This window comes from Nelumbo nucifera, chromosome 1, assembly GCF_055504915.1.
Source record: "Nelumbo nucifera cultivar China Antique chromosome 1, China Antique-T2T, whole genome shotgun sequence".
Taxonomy (NCBI): Eukaryota; Viridiplantae; Streptophyta; class Magnoliopsida; order Proteales; family Nelumbonaceae; genus Nelumbo; species Nelumbo nucifera.
Window position 1 is genome coordinate 95,785,345 of NC_142649.1, and position 19,756 is coordinate 95,805,100.

The following is a 19,756-nucleotide window of genomic DNA, read 5'->3' on the forward strand; positions in this document are numbered from 1 at the left end:
CCCTAGGCACACAATACAAAGCCCTGGACAACCTGGGGTATATCTCGATTGGCCTCTCAAAAAGCATGCGCCAATACCACGACATGCCTTTCAATCCGGCCCATACGAAAACCCATCGATGAAAAAGCTTTGCAGGCCTCCAGCTAGTAGGCGAAATCGGTCCATGACAATTCCTCTGACGGTTGGCCCATTATACAACTCATCAAAGTCACCGCCATATTCAAAGTAGGGCCCACAATCTTTGTGTGCAACTTTCCTTCTAGTAACCACCCTGCCCGAATTGCATGGGACGCAAATAAAGCGATGGCGCTGGAGATGTTATACTTGATGCCTCTACCCTGGACCAATACTAGTTCCACCACCAAGAAGTGCAGTAGTGGGATGTTGTGGTAATCGCAGTACCCCAACTCTTGCCATATCTGAAGCAACTTTTCTTCGTATGATAATTCTTCGGAAGGGAGAGTAAATTCGAGATCCACCTCATCACTTCTAGAACGATACTCTGGGTTACCGGAAACCTCTGGTCGAGGAGAATTACCCCCTGACATGCCACCCAGCTCGACATGGAACCGAGGCTCAGCATCTTCCCTCACCCCGACACCCTCAGAAACATTATCATCGGCAGCAGCAATAGCCTCCTCGCACTACATCGCTGCATCTGAACCCATCACTGTTTTCCTGACCTGGTGCATTCCACGAATCTAGAAAACATTTTCCTCGGAAGCTTGCAGAAACTGCCCACCCAAATCGTCATACCCAAACTGACACATCACCCAATCCGGACGGTAGACAGCTATAACCTCGGGCCACGCAACCAATCACATTATAACCGTCGCAGGGTCGCCCACATCTAGAGCACAATGTTGATCCATGTCACTAGGGATAGGCGTGCCAACGTAAAACGGCATGGCATTGCGAACCAGTTGGGAAAAAGGTCTCCACTTAAACCCGTCCAACGAGGCTAGCCACACACAGATTTCAGCTATCTTGAAGCTCTTATGGCAAATGGCCTGCAACTATCGCTTCCCCTACACACTTCAAAAATCTTATCTTCAAATTCGTCTCCGTCCAGAGTTTCTATAGGGACCATGAAGAACGTGAGCCGGTGTGGGGTAACTACAAAATCGAACCACTCACATAAATACATCAAAAGGAATGGCGCATAAATATAGCTAACACGCCGCTTGCAACTTGGATCCACTAAATGTTGCATAGTATCATCCAGCTGCTCATACAAATACCCCATGAACATAGAAGTCAGAGCAAGCTGATGGCTGGATGTGGCAAGGACGACAAGGGGCACCAAAGAAGTACAAACTCCGTAGTCTAGGGGACCCAGGAAGAGGAATCGAGAAACAACGTGCAAAACAAATGCCACGAGATGGCACTAATTGTCCCTGCCTCTCTCCATTACATCATGGCCGCTGTGGGATTCAAACCAGAATTCTAACCAGTGATCCAACGACATTTTTCCGTGAGACGTGGTCCGATCCTCTCGTGCCTTGAACAAACCCACTTCATGGAGAAGCTCATTGCATAATTCTCTATAATCTGCTGGGATAGACTCGACATGCTACAGATGGTGAGCAGATAGAGCACCACCAATGGTCAATGCCAACAAAGTAGTCGCATCCTCGACTGTTACTGTAAATTCCCCAAAAGCCCCAATGAATATGTGGGTACGACAACACCAATGCTCCAACAAGCGCCCCACGTATTTAACGCCCTCCCTACCAGCCAAACTCGTGTAGCAGTCCACAAAACGGAGTATCCGGAATCCTGCAACATCCGATAGTACATGGGGTTTTCAAAAATAAACTCTGCCCAAGCTGTGTAGATATTAGGGGTCTTTGAATTATCAGTCCTAGGCTCCTAACACTTATAGGAGATGGACTGGTCGGGGTGATCACAAAGGCACAACAATTTGTTCCCGTAGATGCTATGGAATATACCCTTTACGCCTCTCGACACTGGGACTGGAGGCCAAAAGCCCTGCACCCCTGTAGTGACTAGAGCGGCCTGGTTCTCAGATAACAACTCTACCATATCGACTTCCCTAATGAAATCAACATAAGGGCATTTAACCTTCCTATCAACCTTCTCAATCTTCTCTCCGACTTGTTGCTCGAACACTCTAACAACCCGGTGGCTACGAGGTGCCATAGAAGGAAAAGAACAGGAAGAGAAAGGTCACAAATAATGGCGATTACAATAGTGAGACAACATAGAAAATGAAAGAAATACTGACGGTGAAAAGAAATCCACCTGGGTCCCTTTCCCTGTCTTTATAAGGATTTCTTGACGTTCCCACGGGTAGCAGACCAAACAGCGCCGGCGAAGACGAAAAGACGCCTAGCCATTAGTCGAAATAATGCTTAGTTGAAAAGCAACTGGGGCAATTATTCAAATACCCCATAAAAGCGGGACCCAAAACGCAAATTAATTCAAACAAAGTGACACGTCAGTAACCGCCTTTGAACCATATTAGATATCAAATCCATCCACACGTGTGACTATCACGTAATAATTCTGAAGTAACAACCAAATGACTCTACCATTAAAGGTCACCACGTGGTCGTTCCCGACGAACCCGTTAGTCCTTATCAATCATAGGGGATTGATAGGAAATCAGAATATCTACATTCAACTAGGGATAGATACACAATCGACTTTATGGGCACAATGAGAAATTTCTTCTCACAATACGCTGTGACCCCTCCCTCACAGGGGTCTCAATCCGAGAAGGGCTGGTGACATAACCACTGTGCTGAAACTGGATAGAGAGGCTGAAGCACACAGCGGAAGTAAGGAACAATGAGCACCTTGATTAAGTGGTCACTGTATCCACACCTAGGACAACAATGTCGATGTATCCGACATTAGGAGTAAACATTGCTCAAGTTAGTATCAAACCCTACACACCAAGGGTGTCATCCCGGGTGTGGACGATTAAGTGCAATTGCAGTTTCATACAATCTTTTCCCACAGGTGCAAAACAATATAATAATAATAACAGAACAAGTACACTAGTATGAAGTTAGGTCAATTGCTTTCATTCAAAAAATTGATTTACATAGCTGCAAAACAAAATACAACATTCACAGAGTGGTCCACTCTTCCCTAATCGCTTCTATGTCCCCAAGTTGAGGTTCCCGAGCTACACCGAGATACATATGTTGTAAGCTCACCTATTTCTACCTCACACTCTACCACCATGTGGCGCTATCAAACACATTGTGCCTCGAGGTCCATGAAACTTCATGCAGCTACAGCAAGTCTTGCTTCTATTGCTTCCACACGATGGCGAACGTCCGCTAGAGATCACTGTAAACCAATGGTGAGTCCCCAAGAACTGCCCTCTAAAATACATGTGCTAGCCGAATAACACGTTCTTCGATCTCTACAACATGAAAACCCATTGTGGAGAAACTCTCGCAAGTGCTCAACCACTGCGCGAGGACTGTCCACGAAATTTGTTCACGAGGGAGGTTCACGACCTCAGACATCACCGCCGTGAGTATATTCAACGCCGGATTGACAATTATGGAGGGAAGCTCAACCGGAGGCAGCCAACCAAGCCGTACAAACATCTCTGTGAAGCTCTGTATTTCCATGGTCACTATGAACCTATCTCCTGGATGAACACCCGGGACGAGAACACCGTCGATTGCCTCATACCCCAAAGGGGCTACATCATTCTCCTCACAATGACGCTTGAGCAGTTGATGAACCATGACATATTCTAGGGATAACGCCGACCCTGCTAGGGATGGCGAATTAGAACCCACGGACTCATTGACAACCAATCTAGTGTTGTTTTGTTTAAAAGCCATTCCCACCTATAAGGTGTAAAAAGGAAACGCACACCAAAACTAGGAAGACAAACGAAACACAAAGAATGATACGAAACAGGGCACACCACGTCCTTTTATAAACAGCTTATGACCGAACGAGAGGGAAATGAACAGACACACCCAGACAGAACACCGCAGTATGACCTATGAATATGTCCAAAAGATGGGTCACCACTCGACGCATACCGAGATATAACTATGCATTTAACACCGTCGCTTAGAACGTTAGAAGCCCGATTGACACACGTGGCACCTTTTACACTCGATTGAGAGATATGTAGATTACGACCGCAACCTAGTCATTAGATCCCTTTCGGGCCCTCTATCAAACAGCTTCACCCAAGGTCGCGACCCTCATTGTCTTTTGGCGATTTCTTTCTTGACAATAGTTGGGGTGGGGGGGTGCTAGAACACATGATTACCAAACAATATTGACTGCTACTAGAAAACAAATCACCAAAAGTCAAGGGGTTAAGCCTTAGACCATGATGAGCCACCAAGCATGAACACAGGGAGCATGCAATCTACACAAAATATTAAAATAGGTAGAAACACCAGACCCAATACCACCGTAAAACGGAAAGACGAAAAAGATAATATGCTTATCGACAAATTATCACTTATTGATAAGTAGGGGGCTAATGTTAGTATGTATAGCTCATGCAGACTCTCAAAGAACACTCAGACACCGAGAGTAATACCATGAAAGCACTCACGATCAGCCTATAGTTACTCCCAGTTACGATGAACTTATGATCTATCGCCATCTTCACGATAAACCCGCAATGCATTAAGCAAAACCACGATAAATCCATGGACCATCAAGACTAGAAAGCACCCAAACCGGAACAAGCCTTGGAAAGACTTATCCAAAAGACTCAAGCGCAATTAGGTGTGCGATGAAGTTGCACCTACAATGACGAGCAACAAACGCACAACTTGCAAACTTGCTCTGGGTAATAGGTTGGAAAGGGCAGTGGACCGAGCCCACAGCGAGGCCTACACATGCCCAGACACACACATGCCCCGTGATAGCAAAACACTTCATGAATCGCCACGAGGAACATCTTGAATATCGACTTCCGAATAGTAACATCATCTTCACCACGTAAGAGTAGTCATGCTGCATGAAAATGGTAGTAGCGCACGTGAATAATGAGGGATCTTAAGGATAAGGAAAGTTGATCATTGAAAAAATCTTTATGAGATACGTAGCAATACCCTAATAGTGCACCCAATGACCTCTAGCAAACAATATATTCCCTTTCCCTATATGGAGCGAATATCCTCATCTCCCTTCCTTTTAGAATCTTGGGATCTCTTCCATAAATAGGGAGTCCTCCTCATGTTAGAGGGCACAAAACCCTAAGCATTTTAGCTACTGATACCCCACAAGTCTCCACAACCTTCTCATCTCTCGACCCCTTACCAAAAGGCTTTTACCTTCCTTGGAGGCTCTTCTTCGCCTTTCAAAGAGACTGCTCCCCAACCTAGCCTTACCCTACCTACATTTACCATGCCAGATGTGCGGAGTCTGCTTCTTACCTTTGAGAAGCGCTTAGATCGCCATGCTATTTCTGTTGATTCTCCCTCTGCTAATGTTGCAAGCAAAAAAGGGGGGAATAACTTTGGACACTCACAGTAGTATTATTCAAATAAGCTCCAACAATCTTTTTCTTCGGACAACAAGAAACATCCTAACAATGGTTCTAAACGACCCAATGGTAAGGATACTTCTGTTATTTGTCAGATTTATGGATATCTTGGACACATTTCTGCTACTTGCAGGAAATACCTAGAGCTTCTAGGGGTCAAGAAGTTTCCCAACAAGAATGCGAATGTAGCCTCTCGCACTACATCATCTACAGGTTCTTCTCGTGACTCAGTCTGGTATCTGGATTCTAGCGCCACAAATCACCTTATTGCAGATCTCAATAATTTGTCCTTACATAATCCATACAATGGTTCTGAGGAAATCACTGTTGGTAATGGTATGCATTTACCCATCTCTCATATTGGTTCTTCCACTATTCACACCTCCTCTAGATCCTTTGATTTACATAACATCTTGCATGTGCCTCAGATCACTAAAAATCTTTTGTCAGTAAGCCAATTCTACAAGGGTAATGATGCAGTGTTTATATTCGATGCCTCTGGTTTTCTTGTAAAGGATCAGATGACGGGGAAGACTCTCTTCAAAGAACCAATTAAAGATGGCTTATACAAGGTGCAATCCCTTTCTTCTAGCAATCCTACAGCTTTGATTAGAGAACACACCTCCAAGGATGTTTGGCATTTGCGTTTAGGACATCCCAGTCATAAGATTACTTCTCATATTATTTCCAAATATGATTTACCTATTTCCAATAAAATTTTTTCCTTCTGTATGGCCTATCCTAGAGGGAAAGCTCATTCTCTTCCTTTCTCTTTTAGTAGTTCAGTTGTTACAAATGCATTAGAATTAATTTGGAGACAGGTTTAAATCTCATGGCTACGACCTCTATTCCTCAAAACAAGTGGTATGATGCATTTGAGGCTGTTATTTTTCTCATAAACAGATTGCCTACTCCAACTCTTTCCATGGCTTTTTCGTGGTTAAAATTATTTGGAACTGCTCCTGATTACAATTACTTAAGGTTTTTGGCTGCTCATGTTATCCATATCTCAAACCCTACCGGCATTCTAAACTGGAATGTCGTTCTGATGAATGTGTCTTTATGGGTTATAGTCTTCATCATAAAGGCTATAAGTGCCTTCACTTGCCGATTGGCCATTTGTATATCTCTTGCAATGTTATCTTCAATGAAGGGCACTTTCTGTTTGCCACTACCCCTACAAATGGTTCTGCATCTCCTCTCACTGCGCCACCAATTCTTGGGCCTCCACCACTTCGGCAAGCCTCTCACAACTCCTTTAATGACAGGTACAACTCCACCCTCCTCTGAGATTGCACCTCTCACTGAACCTCCGGATCCTCCCACAACCTCAGCTCCCTCTCTTGAGAAGGCACTTCCTGCTATCTCCACTCATCCTATGGAGACTCGGTAAGCGTAGAGTTTTTAAGCCTAATCCTCACTATGCATTACAGACTAGCACTCTCAATGAGACTGAGCCAAGCTGCTATTCTCAAGCTCAAAAGACCCTCTGTGGGTTCTCGCCATGGTAGACGAGTATAAAGCATTATTATCCAACAATACTTGGTCGTTGGTTCCTCCTCCTCCCAACAAAAACATCATTGGCAATCGTTGGGTATATAAGATCAAGCGGTGGTCATGCTACTCTCCTAGCATTGGTATATAAGATCAAGTCCAGTACAAAAGTAGAGTATCGGTGCCTTGCCTCAATAGCTATAGAACTCTCCTAGCTCACCATGCTACTCTCTGAACTTGGAGTAAAGCTCTCTCCCACCACTATTTGGTGCGATAACATGAGTGCCAAATCCTTAACCTACAATTCTATCCATCATGGCCGTACTAAACACATCGAACTTGATGTTCATTTTATCAGAGACATGGTTGCAAACAAATTGCTCTCCATACACTATGTTTGATGAGAATAAAAATTATCATATTTTTATCCCTAAATATACAGTCTTTTACACTTAATTAGTACTTAATTGGACTCATTATGCTTGTATTTCAATTCAGGGCATGAAAGAAGGCGTCAAGAGAAAAACAAGGCTAATCGGGTAGTTTTGCACAGTTTTTGTGCCGTGTAGTAATCTGAGCATAACTCCCCCATCCAGATTCCGATTGAGATGATTCAAGATGTATTGGAAAGATAAGGAAAAACTATACAACCTTCATGTTTTGCATTTTAATAGATTCGGATTGCATCAAAGTCAAAATTGGGCCTGAAGTCTGAGTAAATTCGTAGGGAAGCCGAATTCGTTGAAGAAGCCCAATACGAATACAAGAACAAGGAAACTGCAAAGAGTCCTATTAGATTTAATTTTCTGATATAATTCTAGAAAGATAAAGGAGATTGAGATTACTAGATGAGAGATATGATAGGATTAGATCTAAAAGAAACAACCCCTCCTCCTAAAGCTATAAAGAGGGGGGGGGGGGGGACTAGTACCAAGGCATCAATCAATCTCTGGAGCAATCAAGGAGAAATCCTTCAAGAAAGCTTCAGCCTTCAAGAAGACATTCAGCAACGTAGGAGGAGAAAAGGAGAAGGTGGCAGCAAGGAGAAGACAAGCTCATCGATCTCAACCTCAAGGGCGACGTCATGAGTTCTTTCTTATACCTTGTTTGTTTAAATTCATTTATCATGAATTAGTTTATTTATAGCTAGAGCTATGGAAAGCCTAACCACGACCATGGATTGAATTTTATTTAATTCAATCAAGTTGTTTTTATTTTCATATTGTCTATGAGTTATTATGCATAATGTGATTAGGAGTTTGGCCACCTCTTAGTTGATTTGGTTTATGTGGATGAATCAGAAGAGGAATTCATATAATAGACTAAATAACTCATAGTGTAAATTGAATGGTATATAGGAATATATATACATGATTCATCTGATGATATAGGTTTTTCATAGAACTTAATGCACTTTCTATCTCGAGAACTCTAGTCGAGGAATCGAAGGGTTACTTGATAGAAGTAGGTTTGATATATCCTGGGAGGGATATTAAATAAATTAGGAAAAACTTCAGCTTATGAAAATAACAAATTATCTTGGTTAATTTAATAAATTGATGTTCATTGGAATGGTTAGGTGGATCAATAGTCCTAGTGCTTTCAATTAGATCGTTGCAAGTTCAGTCATTGATTGCCCTTGTTTTTATTTCTTTTTTCTGTCTTTAATTTTTAGTAGTTAAATTTGTTAAATCCAAAATTCGGTTGTCCAAATAATCAAAGGGAAACTATAGTTTTAGTACTAATTTTGTTAAATCCTCATGGGAATGATATTTTTATACTACTTGATAGCTAGTGCACTTGCTAGGGTTATATAATTATAGCTATCAATGTTCCCAGTGGTAATTAGCTCGCTGACTTGCTCACTAAACTGCTTCCCTCTACACGGTTTCTTCATTTCAAGGACAAGCTGACCATTGGTCCACCCCTGTCCAGCTTGAGGGGGGATGCTAGAGATAAATCCACTCTGTCTACATCATCAACTGGATAACAACAATAATTGTTATCTGTGGGCTTATCAACCCCAGATAACCATTATCTTGTTATCAACCTCTGGTTCTGTTGTACTTATCAAGTTATTTGTACATTTAATTTTTGAATTTTAAATTCTGTATCTCAATCTATATAAGCCTCTGTAATCTCAAAAAATTATATAATGAGAATTCACCTCTTCCATTGATTCTCGCGCTTATGCATGTAGTGTCAAAGGCCCACCAATCGTTGCAGTTCATTACCATCCCTTCATCGGTGCTTGATTGAACGAGTGTCTCGAGGTTCGATTGCTTCCGAGGAGGAAGGAGATGAACTGCCTATATTTGATATTTAAAAAAAAAAAGTCAACTTCTTCTGGAAATTATATTAAAAATGTTATTTTAATTGATATTAGGGCTCAAAAGTTGTCCTTATCTACTAGAACCCCCATCTAATTCCCTGCTTTTGTTTTGATTTTTCGGCTTAGGTCCTGTCCAAAATGCGGAAAGGTCCTTGGTGAGGAATTGTTTTTCAGATATCTCAGACGTGTTTGAAGGTATATCTCTAGTTGTTCTTTTCTTTTTTATTTTGTTGGATGTGTAACAGACCAAAATCGAAAAGGTCAATATTGGATCCTAGTTGTTACAAAAGAGTAGACATTCCGATCAAACATAAAGAACTTGACTATTATATTTTAGTGGGTAAGGAAATATTTAAGGCCATGCAACCAGAATTAGGGTTGTTATTTAACCACAAGGTCTCGTGTCTGATCTCTTTGCTGAAGGCAAGACAGTCCATGCTACCATGGTCTGATCTTTGTCATTGGTTTCATCTTTTCTCAAGGCCAGAATAGTTCGATTTGGGTTGTTCTCACTTCTTTCCTTAATCGATTGATACGATTCAAAACTTTCTGGTTTTGTTCTATCTTTTCATCGCTCAATATTGGACTGTTTTCAGTAGCCTTGGTCCTTGGGACTGAACAAGATCAGTTCATCGTGGCATTCATGCTGAACTGAACCACCCATTCTTCAAGAATTAATTGTACGCTTGCTTAGTGAGTTGTGAAGAACGAATTAACTGTTCAAGCCTTCTATTAAGATTTACTGATGTTGATCTTCAAATATACTCAGTTCTTTATGTCATGATTTGATTGCAGTTCCAGAACACGGGGAATGAAAGTAGTGAATAGAGTCACTCTAGAAGGCAAAACCAGGAGGATTTCAATAATCGAGGAGGCTTCTTCAATCTTAGCGGTGGAGGTTCTAGTGGTGATGGCTTTGCTTGGTGCGATCGTCCAGCACTAACTTAACATGAACCGAAAGCCAAAATCTTGGTCTCCTTGAGGTGTTGAAAAACCAATTGGCATCCTTAGACAACTTCTTGGGCGAGAGATGAAGATGACAGAGAGTGGATTATCTGGGACGGGACTGAGATGTAAGAGAGCTTCTGCTTGTTGTTCTTCAACTTTGCCATCACAGCCATCAGAGGTACCCCCTTCAGAAGTTCTCTGTTTTTGTTCTTAGTTTTCTTTCTCTGTACTCTAGAGTTTAGACCAGAGAGAGAGAGAGAGAGGAGTGTAGTTTGAGCAAAGTAATGGGATGAAGAAAATAGCAGAAAAGGAGAAAAAGGTAAAATAAATTAGAAATGGTAGTTTACACATTTAGAAAACTTAAAACATTAAAATCAGAATCTTTTTCGAAGTTAACTGATGGAACACTAATGGAGGGGTCTTTGTCTAATGATCAAAAGTTCAGGGAGGGCCTTTGTCGCAAAAATAGTGCAGGGGTCTTTGTCACTAATCCCGTAGTACAGGGGATCCATGTAATTTAGCCTATAATATTTAGGGTAATTTGTTAAAACCTTCCATAAAGTTTAGTAATTGCAATCATCTTTCTTGAACTTTTTGACATGGATGAAAGTAGACCCCCTTAGTTACAATTCTCTAAAAAGAGTTATAAAATGTCGAAAATACCCATGTAATTACTATTGAGACTAGTTTCTTATTGAAAAAATAATACGAACTTTATGAACAACAAGAAAAGGAAAGTATAAAGTTACTTTACCTATGAGCATTTGATATGAAGGGCAAATTTGAACATAAATCAATTTCGAAAAAGAGATTGAAAGGATTTGAAATAGCATTGATATGAAGAGAATTTGGAAAATAATCATTTTGGTCAAAAGTAATGGGATATTTTAGACATTTTCATGCCCCTTGTTAAAGTATTCTAATAGAGGGGTTTACTTGCAACTATTTTAGAAAGTTTAGGGGAGGTGATTGCAATTACCAAACTTTAGGAGAGCAATGGTTGAAAGCTTTAGGAGAGGTTTTAGTAATTTTCCCTAATATTTATACATGCAAATATAAAGTTAAATTGAAATTTGATTAAGTCGGGTTGGTAGAACTAGAGGCCTTAATTCTAGCCCAAATCCAAAGTAAGATCAAGTTTAGATATTTCAACCCAAACCCTAATCCAAACTTCAACCCAACCCTACTTTTTCGAATTGGATTCAAGTTAACTCAGCCCTACAATCAATCATATCTATATCTTTATCTATACCATACTAAAAAAATGAGAATGTTGCAATTCGTTAAGTTAAAAGACCCTAATTTCACTTTCCAAGTTTTTACCCTTAACTTTTTATTGTTCCCATTTTTATGTTGTCATTTCATTCCATTAAAGAGTTGATTTTAACATGTCATGCATATTGGTGTTTCAATATATTGGCTTTTAATCTCACTAGAGATTAAATCCAATGGGGTTTGATTGGTTAATTATATGAAGAAAAAACACACTTGCATATTTATCTTGGAAACTAGTTTTTTTTATACTAAAACCATTTTCCAACTTGTCCCACATTGGGAAATTAATAAAGATGTGTTGAATTTTTAAATAGGAGTTTGTTTATACTCCTTATAATTATAAGAGGAGAGTATAGAGGCTTACTACCGCACAACATGCACGTATGTGTGCGTGCGACGCAATGAGGCGCACTTTGTGCCCAAAGCAGCTTTGACTTTTGGTGCGAGGCTAATCGTTGATGTTTCAACATTCACGATTCGATTAGATGTAATCAAGAGGCGTTATTCGTAGTTAATAGTCATTACCTTTTAACAGTTATAAGGTTTGAAATTGTGACCATTCAAAGAGCCTTTTCTAAACTAGCATTTTCTTCTTCTCCATGACTCTTCAGAAATTATATAAGGAGCATAAATCAAGCAAATGAACACAAGTTTTTTTTTTGAAAACCACTCTTGTCTCTCTCAGTTCGATCTGCTACTCTCTCATGAAAGATTTCTTCGAAGACTCTTCAACTTTGCTGGTTGTAGATTCTCATACAAGACTCTGTTATATCATGGGAAAGAAATTGCCTATAACCCAATAACAAACTCAATAAAACTAAGTGAGGGGCAAATAACATTCTAAAGACGATGTTTTTAGACATGGCTCAAAGCTTTTCCTCCAAGTTTCGGTGACCCCAATTCCAAACACAATATTTACTTAGAATTCGGTTCATTTTCTTGTTGCTTTCTGATAATAAGGTTGAACATTGTAGAACATTTTCTTCTTTCTCACTAAAAGATGAGGGTTCGATGAAACTTGGAAACTTGACAAGTTTCATCTAGTAAAATGATCTAGATGTGCATAAGAATTCTATTTCTTTGATTCCTTGGCTTTAGGAAGTTGCTAGGAAATACGATTGCTGTAGTGAATTCCCCGTTTCCTTCTTTAGTTTACTTTCAATACTATTTTTGATCCGTTAAGTTTCTTGTTCCAAGCAGAAACATATTAAATTCATAGTTTAAGGAGATCGGAAGATTATTTGTGCTTTTTTGGCCTCTCCGGGAAGCTAGAGTGATGGCCTTTTGCAATCAAGTTCATTGTTAGTTTGGGAATTCTCCATTCTCTCTAGACATTTTCATAGTTAGTTTTTTTTTTTTTTTTTTTTTGAATTTTGATTGTTTATACTTGGCATTGCTACAAACTTGTTTTCTTTTTGATATATTTTGTTGTGGGAAAATGTATGATACGGAAAAGATATATTCACTTTATTCGCTACGAGGCAGACATACCTTCTAGCGCCCCACAGAGGATATCACCTCTCACCCGTATATTGTGAACATTTTCCAATGATAAATACCGAAGATATTCCCAATGCACGACGAAATATGCATGTGGAGCGCCAATGTGATCTCACCTGCTACCAGCATTCCAGATACGTGGTGTAAGATTCACTTGTATCCGCTAAGAAACAAAGAACGTGGATGATTACGTTGGTTACGGTTCGTACTCTATGTATTTTGATTCGACGCGTCAGGGCCTTATGTCCTAAACTAAAATCACCAATTAAGAAACACCACGTCAGCTCATATACTGGGGTCCAAATGAATCTTGCGTGGCATATGTTGATAGGTCACTGAACCGTTTGATGCGCCATGCGAGGAGAAAAGGAGCAAGAAAACGAAAATCCCAACCGCTGCTTTCGAGAAAAACGTAGGCAATTTTGAGCCGTCGATACGCTCTAACGGTAACTTTACCGTTGGAGCTAGGTTTCAAATGTCTTATAATCTCACCCATTTGTGCCAGGGAACATCTCTCGTTCGTTGCTTGTCGCTCCCCGCTCCCTGCTCTCCTTTTCATTTCTTGCCGACCGACCGGTCAGAATACACAGTTCTCGGGGACCCAAATTCTTTCAATGGAAACCCCGTCGTCAACAAGAAGAGTTACAAGATCACAAACCTCCATTGCAAGTATATGATCCTCCCTTTTAGTATTCAAAACGAATGTATCAAATGTTTACTGAAACAAGTCGTACCGATGTGTCGCATTTCTCATCTCTCTTTGTTTTCAGGGAAGAGCGAAGAATCTGAAAAGGCGACTCTATCGAGACAGAGAAATGGGAGATCGGATAGATCAGCGCTCATTGACATCACCAATGACTCCCCCATTGTTGGGCTCGCTTTGCAGAGCTCACATGCAACTCCTTCATCCCTCGCCAAGAAGAGGGACCGACCCATGCAAACACCAGGTTCTGGCGAGGCCTTGCTCCGAGGTCAGGTTAAGACCCTTCTACAGAAGGTCGAAGAAGAAGCCGAGCTGTCGAAGTTCTCTTTCGAAAATCACCTTCTCCATCTACACAACGTCGTGAGCTCTCCATCCGGGCTTCTACCGACTCCAGCAAACACACCCCAGGTCCCTAATCTATCGAGCAATGACGACATGGATGCGCTATCGGCTTCTTTCACGCTCTCTGAATCCGACATTTCTCAGGTTTTATTTGATTTCAGTCGCTTAAAATTTTAACTACATATTCCATTTGGGACCTCCCCCCCCATCCTACTGAATTCTAAAATCTAATCTACTTTGTGTTCAGTCCGTCACAGGGATGGATGGAAAGAACGAAGAGGCTGCTGAATCTCATAAGACTGTGGTCACTCGGTCATTGCTGTTTGATTTCTCTGATAATTCAGAAACATCTGATTACTCAGACTGCTCCTCCGTGTTGACATACCAAGATGAGAGTGGAGGACGAGGAAAACCAATTGACGAAGATGACGCATCAGTCTGGTCTATACAGGTTAATGCAAGTCCTCAAGATGACGATGAAGACGACGATATCATCAATGAAGATGATAAAGAAGAAGATTATGAAGAAGAAGAAGAAGGCGAAGAAGAGGTGGGGACATATAGTATTGACGAACTCTGTGAAGGGCTAAGAAAGATGAACGTGAATCAGAAGAAAATGCCGGGGTTTACAGGGAAGCACACTCGGTTCATCTACAACAGCGATGACGAGATAGAAGGAGAAGAGGTTGCAGAAATGAAAAGTTTATCCCCTGGTATCGTTCGTTTGAAGGGTATGCCCACTCCGGAAGGGAAGCATCTTCGCTTCCTCGAAGAAGAGTATTAATATTGTAGGAGATAATTATGATCTATTTCGTTTGTGTCTACCTCGACGCAATCTATCTGTTGAGGGAATAGTCTGTTTTATACTTAGTTTACTGGTTGTCTTTCAAAGTATAACTTCAAAACGAGTTAAATCAATTCGCCATGAATGAAAAGCAAGGCCAGTAATTGTTTTGTTACTAGACAGTCTTGTAGTTACCTGATCAACCGAAGTAGATGAACACAAGACTGATATAAATCACACTCCCAACCCTCAGTTAAAAAAGCCTTCTCCTTCCTGCTGAATCTCCATGTCAATGACAAAAGAAATAAATCAATGTTTCACAGACCCTGAAGGATGGACCTGATCAACCGAAGTAGATGAACACAAGACTGATATAAATCACACTCCCAACCCTCAGTTAAAAAAGCCTTCTCCTTCCTGCTGAATCTCCATGTCAATGACAAAAGAAATAAATCAATGTTTCACAGACCCTGAAGGATGGACCTGATCAACCGAAGTAGATGATGAACACAAGACTGATATAAATCACACTCCCAACCCTCAGTTAAAAAAGCCTTCTCCTTCCTGCTGAATCTCCATGTCAATGACAAAAGAAATAAATCAACGTTTCACAGACCCTGAAGGATGAAACAACCGAAGTAGATGAACACAAGACTGATATAAATCACACTCCCAACCCTCAGTTAAAAAAGCCTTCTCCTTCCTGCTGAATCTCCATGTCAATGACAAAAGAAATAAATCAATGTTTCACAGACCCTGAAGGATGGAACTGAAACGAATTGATCAGGCGACTCAAAATTTCGTAATTTTGAAAATCTGGACGGGCCCTAGACCTTTATATAGGGGCTAGTTTCAAAACCTTTTCGGCAGATGTGGGTGTCTATAGAAAAGAAATATCATCCCCATTCGACATTCATTTCCTACTAAGGAACGGAATCTTTTAAAAAAAAGCTCACGGTTGTTCGACGACTAGTTTCCGGCAATCTTCTTTGATTTGATAAATGGGAACTCCGTCGTCAAAAAGAAGGTTCGCGCAATCACAGACCAAGGTGTCATGGAACAACAATCCCTCCTCCGTTTCTGGTAAGTTTTCTTTCTCTTTTTCTTTTACCTGAAATGAATGCAATGGCCAAAAGGTCCCTGTACAAAGAAAAAACAAGTCATTGTTCCCAGCTTCTTTTTCCTGTGTCAATCTCTCAGAGAAAAGTGAAGGCACAGAAAAGGTTCTTTCAAGACGAAAGAACAATAAATCAGACGAAACGGTAGGGCCCCTCGCCGAAGTGACGAATGATTCACCGATTGTTGGGTTAGCCATGAACAACTTGGAAACCCCTTCGACCCTGATCATGAAGAAGATTAAACCAAAGATGGCACCCGGATCTGGCGAGTCCTTGCTCCGTAGGCAGGTTAAGACCCTCCTGCAGAAGGTGCAAGATGACGCCGATCTCTCGAAACTCGCTTTCGAACATCGCTTTGATCTTGGTTTACAAGGCATCCTCCTAAATTCCTCGTCAGGACTTCTTGCCCTCACTCCCGCCAATACACCCCACGCTCCAAATTTCTCCTGCAATGGCGGTTTCGACATCACACCCAATCACCCGACATCTACAACAACAGCCTTTGAATTAGAGGAGGGATCCAAGGCTTCTAAGGTATGATTTATTTCTTTGCAAAAACTACAACTGAAACAATATTTGAGCTTCTTTTCTTAATTAATGATCTTCTTATCATGCTTTCAGGACGTAATGATCACCGAAGGATTGAAGCAAGAAACTCTTGAACTGGAAAAGATGCCATCAACTCCGTTAATACTTCTAAGCATTTCTGAGGAACCCGAGATATCTGGTTCGTCATCATACTCCACTATGACGATAGAACAAGAAAGCAAGCTGCGGGTTTATAGGCATGTTCAGGAAGACGACGAAGAAGGAGATTATACTGAAGAAGAGGGAGCATTGGTGGATGAACTGTGTACAGGGTTGAGCAAGGTACGCATACAGGAGAAGAGAATGCCTGAATTTCTGGGTAAACATATCCGATTTCTTTACAACAGTGATGATGAGATTGAAGGACAAGAGGAGGTCACCGAGAGCTCTCCTGTTTCCCCTAGCATCTTGCGATTGAAGGGTATCCCAGCACCACAGGGCAAGCACCTACGCTTTCCTGATGAAGAAGATGATTGAAATTCTGGAATTGGGCCACATGAAGATGAATGTGTCTCCTTGACACCATTTTGTGTTTCATTTCTGATTGTTTAGAAAGAAAGACAAATTGATTGAAGGGTTACAGGAAATGCTTGATCATTGATGTGCTGCTGTTCGCTGAGAGTTATTTTGAATTACTGGGTCTATTAGTGATGGCTCAGAAACCAAGCGATTGAATGTTTTCTTTAATCACTTGGCTCAGAAACCAAGTGATTGAAGGCTTTAAGGAATCTGTGATCGGTGATCACAGAGTTCTGCATAAGTACCACAACAGACATTAAAATACTTGAATATGTTCCTTAATAAGAATCATTGAATTGGTTCAGTTTAGCATAAAATGAAAGAGAAAGCAGGGAAAAAGATAGAGAGAGAAACTACTCTTAGACAAGGAGGTTCCTAGCAAGAATCCCCTCAAAGGTAATTCCAGGTCCAAAAGCAAGTATGAGACCCCACTCGGAGTCTTGTTTTCCTTCCTTCTTCATCTTCAAGCTTTCTTCCACCATATACTCAAGAACATACACAATCGTGTTGCTGCTTGCATTCCCAAAGTTCATCAGAGCTCTCCTACTAGCACTCAGCTTCTCAGGCAACAAGTTGAGCCTCTTTTCCAACCGGTTCAAGATTGCCGGCCCACCCGGATGAACGGCCCAGAACATGTTGTTATAATCGTTATCATCGTAGGACGACCCCGACCCAACTGCCTGGATCAATTTATCACAGAAACCTTGTACGTGATTTTCAATTATATTAGGAAGGTCCCTCTCTAGCTTAAAGTTGATTCCTTCTTCTGTGAGCCGCCCGTCTATCGTCTTCTCAGTGTCGGGTAAGAAGTTTTGTATTGCAGTGTGCAACTCAAAGAGAGGCCTCTCGATGCCAGGTATGGGGTCTCTGCCAAGAATCATGGCTCCAGCACCATCGCCAAAGAGGGCAACCCCCACAAGATCATATGGGCGGTTGGCACTTGGAGGTTTGAACCCTATAATGGTTGTCTCAGAAGTTGCTAGCAAAACACGGCTGCCGGGGTTATTCTCTGCAATGTCCTTGGCAACGCGGAGGCCTGCGACACCTCCTGAGCAACCCATGAAGTAGAGCATCACTCGACGGACCTCGGGGCTAAGCCCAAGTCCTCTGGCAAGGTAGAGGTCTCCTCCGGGCAGCCGGGCTTCGCTTGAAGACACATAGACCAAGTGGGTTATGTCTGAACTAGGCCTTCCCCAGTTCTTGATGCAAGCTTGTGAAGCTTCAATGGCCATTTGTGTGACTGCCTTGTTTGAGATATCCAGCCGCTGCTTTACAGTGGGCAGGCCTTCAACTGCAAGCTCTGGATACTTGGCCAGAATCTCTTCTGACATGACTACGTACCGTGTTTTGACTGTTGTGGTCTTGCCTGAATGTACATGACAAATAAATAATTAACGGAAAAGTTAGCTAACCTAAAAAAGAAATATTTAAGTTAAAAAAGTTAGCTACAAATATTTAAAAAAAAAAGAAGACATAGAGAGAGAGAGAGAGTACATAGTCGGGCAAGCTTTTGCTTGAGGTCAGGATCATCACAATTGGTGTTCCTGAAGTAGCCATCAACAAGATACTCTTGGATCACAAGTTGGTTGGGAAATGCCTTGCCAAGTGCCAGAAGTTTAGTTTTCCCTGGGCTGACCTTCTTTGGCAGCAGACCTCCTTGTATGGTATCTCCCTCACTCCACATTTCACAAGAGATGGCGATCTTGTTGCCGGAGCTACTCTGTTTCCTTTCAAGTTTCAAGAATTCTATAATTAAGCTTGGGCTGCTTGCCAATATATACAAAACCACTGTGCTTTTAATTAGATAGAAATATGAGAAAAACTCAAAGAAGATGGGGGTATTATCATTTTATGTGAAGGGCATGTGAAGTGCTGTTACATTTGCTAGAGTTTTTAATGGATTAGTTGAGAAGCGAGACATTCATGTTGGCTTACAGGTAGAGGTTTGGTGTGGAGTAGTGAATTTGGTACTACTCATATATATACTACTGCCCTTGATCGGTTGTGGTTGTGAGCCTTGTCGTGGTGTGGATCTCTGTTTTATTTAAATCATATACAATGTGATTATTCAGGACTCTACTTTTTCCATTTATAATTTTCCATTATATAAATTATAAATCATACTTTTTCCATCATATAATTTATAAATTATATAAATTATAAATCATACTTTTTCCATTATATAAATTATAAATCATACTTCCATCATAGTTGGCAACACTTGAGGTTCAAGTAGGTCATGTCTGTTTGATTTCCATCGTCTGTTTGATTCAGACAGGAAATCAACTGGAATGGAATTTCATTTCCAATGGAAAGAGAGGAAATGGTCATGTCATTCCATCTGAAATGAAAATGAGATTTCAATTCTATCCAATCAAACAATTGGAATCTGAATGGCCAATTCCAATTCTGGACCCTATTCCTGTGAACCTTACAGGCTCTAAGTGCAATTTTTACATCCATCGCTACTCATTAGTCATTACTCGTCATCATGTTTATTTATTTATTTATTTTGTCAGCCATTCGTATTTCGTACCCGCGCTCCCTGGTGAATCATGATCGGACAACCTCAGCTACATATTTTTTGGTTTGATAGAAAATAAGAGAAACAGAAAGTTGGGGGGAATTCCGTTTGTCTTATTTT

General features: G+C 41.1%; 3 protein-coding genes across 4 annotated transcripts; 2 read left to right on the forward strand and 1 right to left on the reverse strand.

Annotated features, from left to right (window-relative positions):
• Window positions 1-13,518: 13,518 nt before the first annotated feature.
• On the forward strand, window positions 13,519-15,062 carry LOC104605571 (uncharacterized). Of its 2 annotated transcripts, none has more exons than XM_088889319.1 (3): window positions 13,519-13,723; window positions 13,829-14,247; window positions 14,351-15,062. In XM_088889319.1, exons 1-3 carry the CDS (start codon window positions 13,534-13,536, stop codon window positions 14,885-14,887), a joined length of 1,146 nt encoding a protein of 381 aa, XP_088745445.1. In that variant the 5' UTR covers window positions 13,519-13,533; the 3' UTR covers window positions 14,888-15,062. The 2 variants fall into 2 exon arrangements, with proteins under 2 accessions (XP_088745445.1, XP_010268692.1); XM_010270390.3 differs by having other exon boundaries at window positions 13,562-13,727.
• A 141-nt stretch (window positions 15,063-15,203) lies between these two features.
• LOC104605573 (uncharacterized) lies at window positions 15,204-17,192 on the forward strand. Its single transcript, XM_010270394.3, has 3 exons — window positions 15,204-15,970; window positions 16,088-16,539; window positions 16,627-17,192. Exons 1-3 carry the CDS (start codon window positions 15,889-15,891, stop codon window positions 17,068-17,070), a joined length of 978 nt encoding a protein of 325 aa, XP_010268696.1. The 5' UTR covers window positions 15,204-15,888; the 3' UTR covers window positions 17,071-17,192.
• A 128-nt stretch (window positions 17,193-17,320) lies between these two features.
• On the reverse strand, window positions 17,321-19,723 carry LAP5 (Chalcone and stilbene synthase family protein). The gene is made up of 2 exons (XM_010270391.3): window positions 18,607-19,723; window positions 17,321-18,478 (listed from the first exon to the last, which is right to left on the reverse strand). The coding sequence occupies exons 1-2, from the start codon at window positions 18,794-18,796 to the stop codon at window positions 17,472-17,474; spliced, it is 1,197 nt and encodes a 398-aa protein (XP_010268693.1). The 5' UTR covers window positions 18,797-19,723; the 3' UTR covers window positions 17,321-17,471.
• Between the last annotated feature and the right edge of the window lie 33 nt (window positions 19,724-19,756).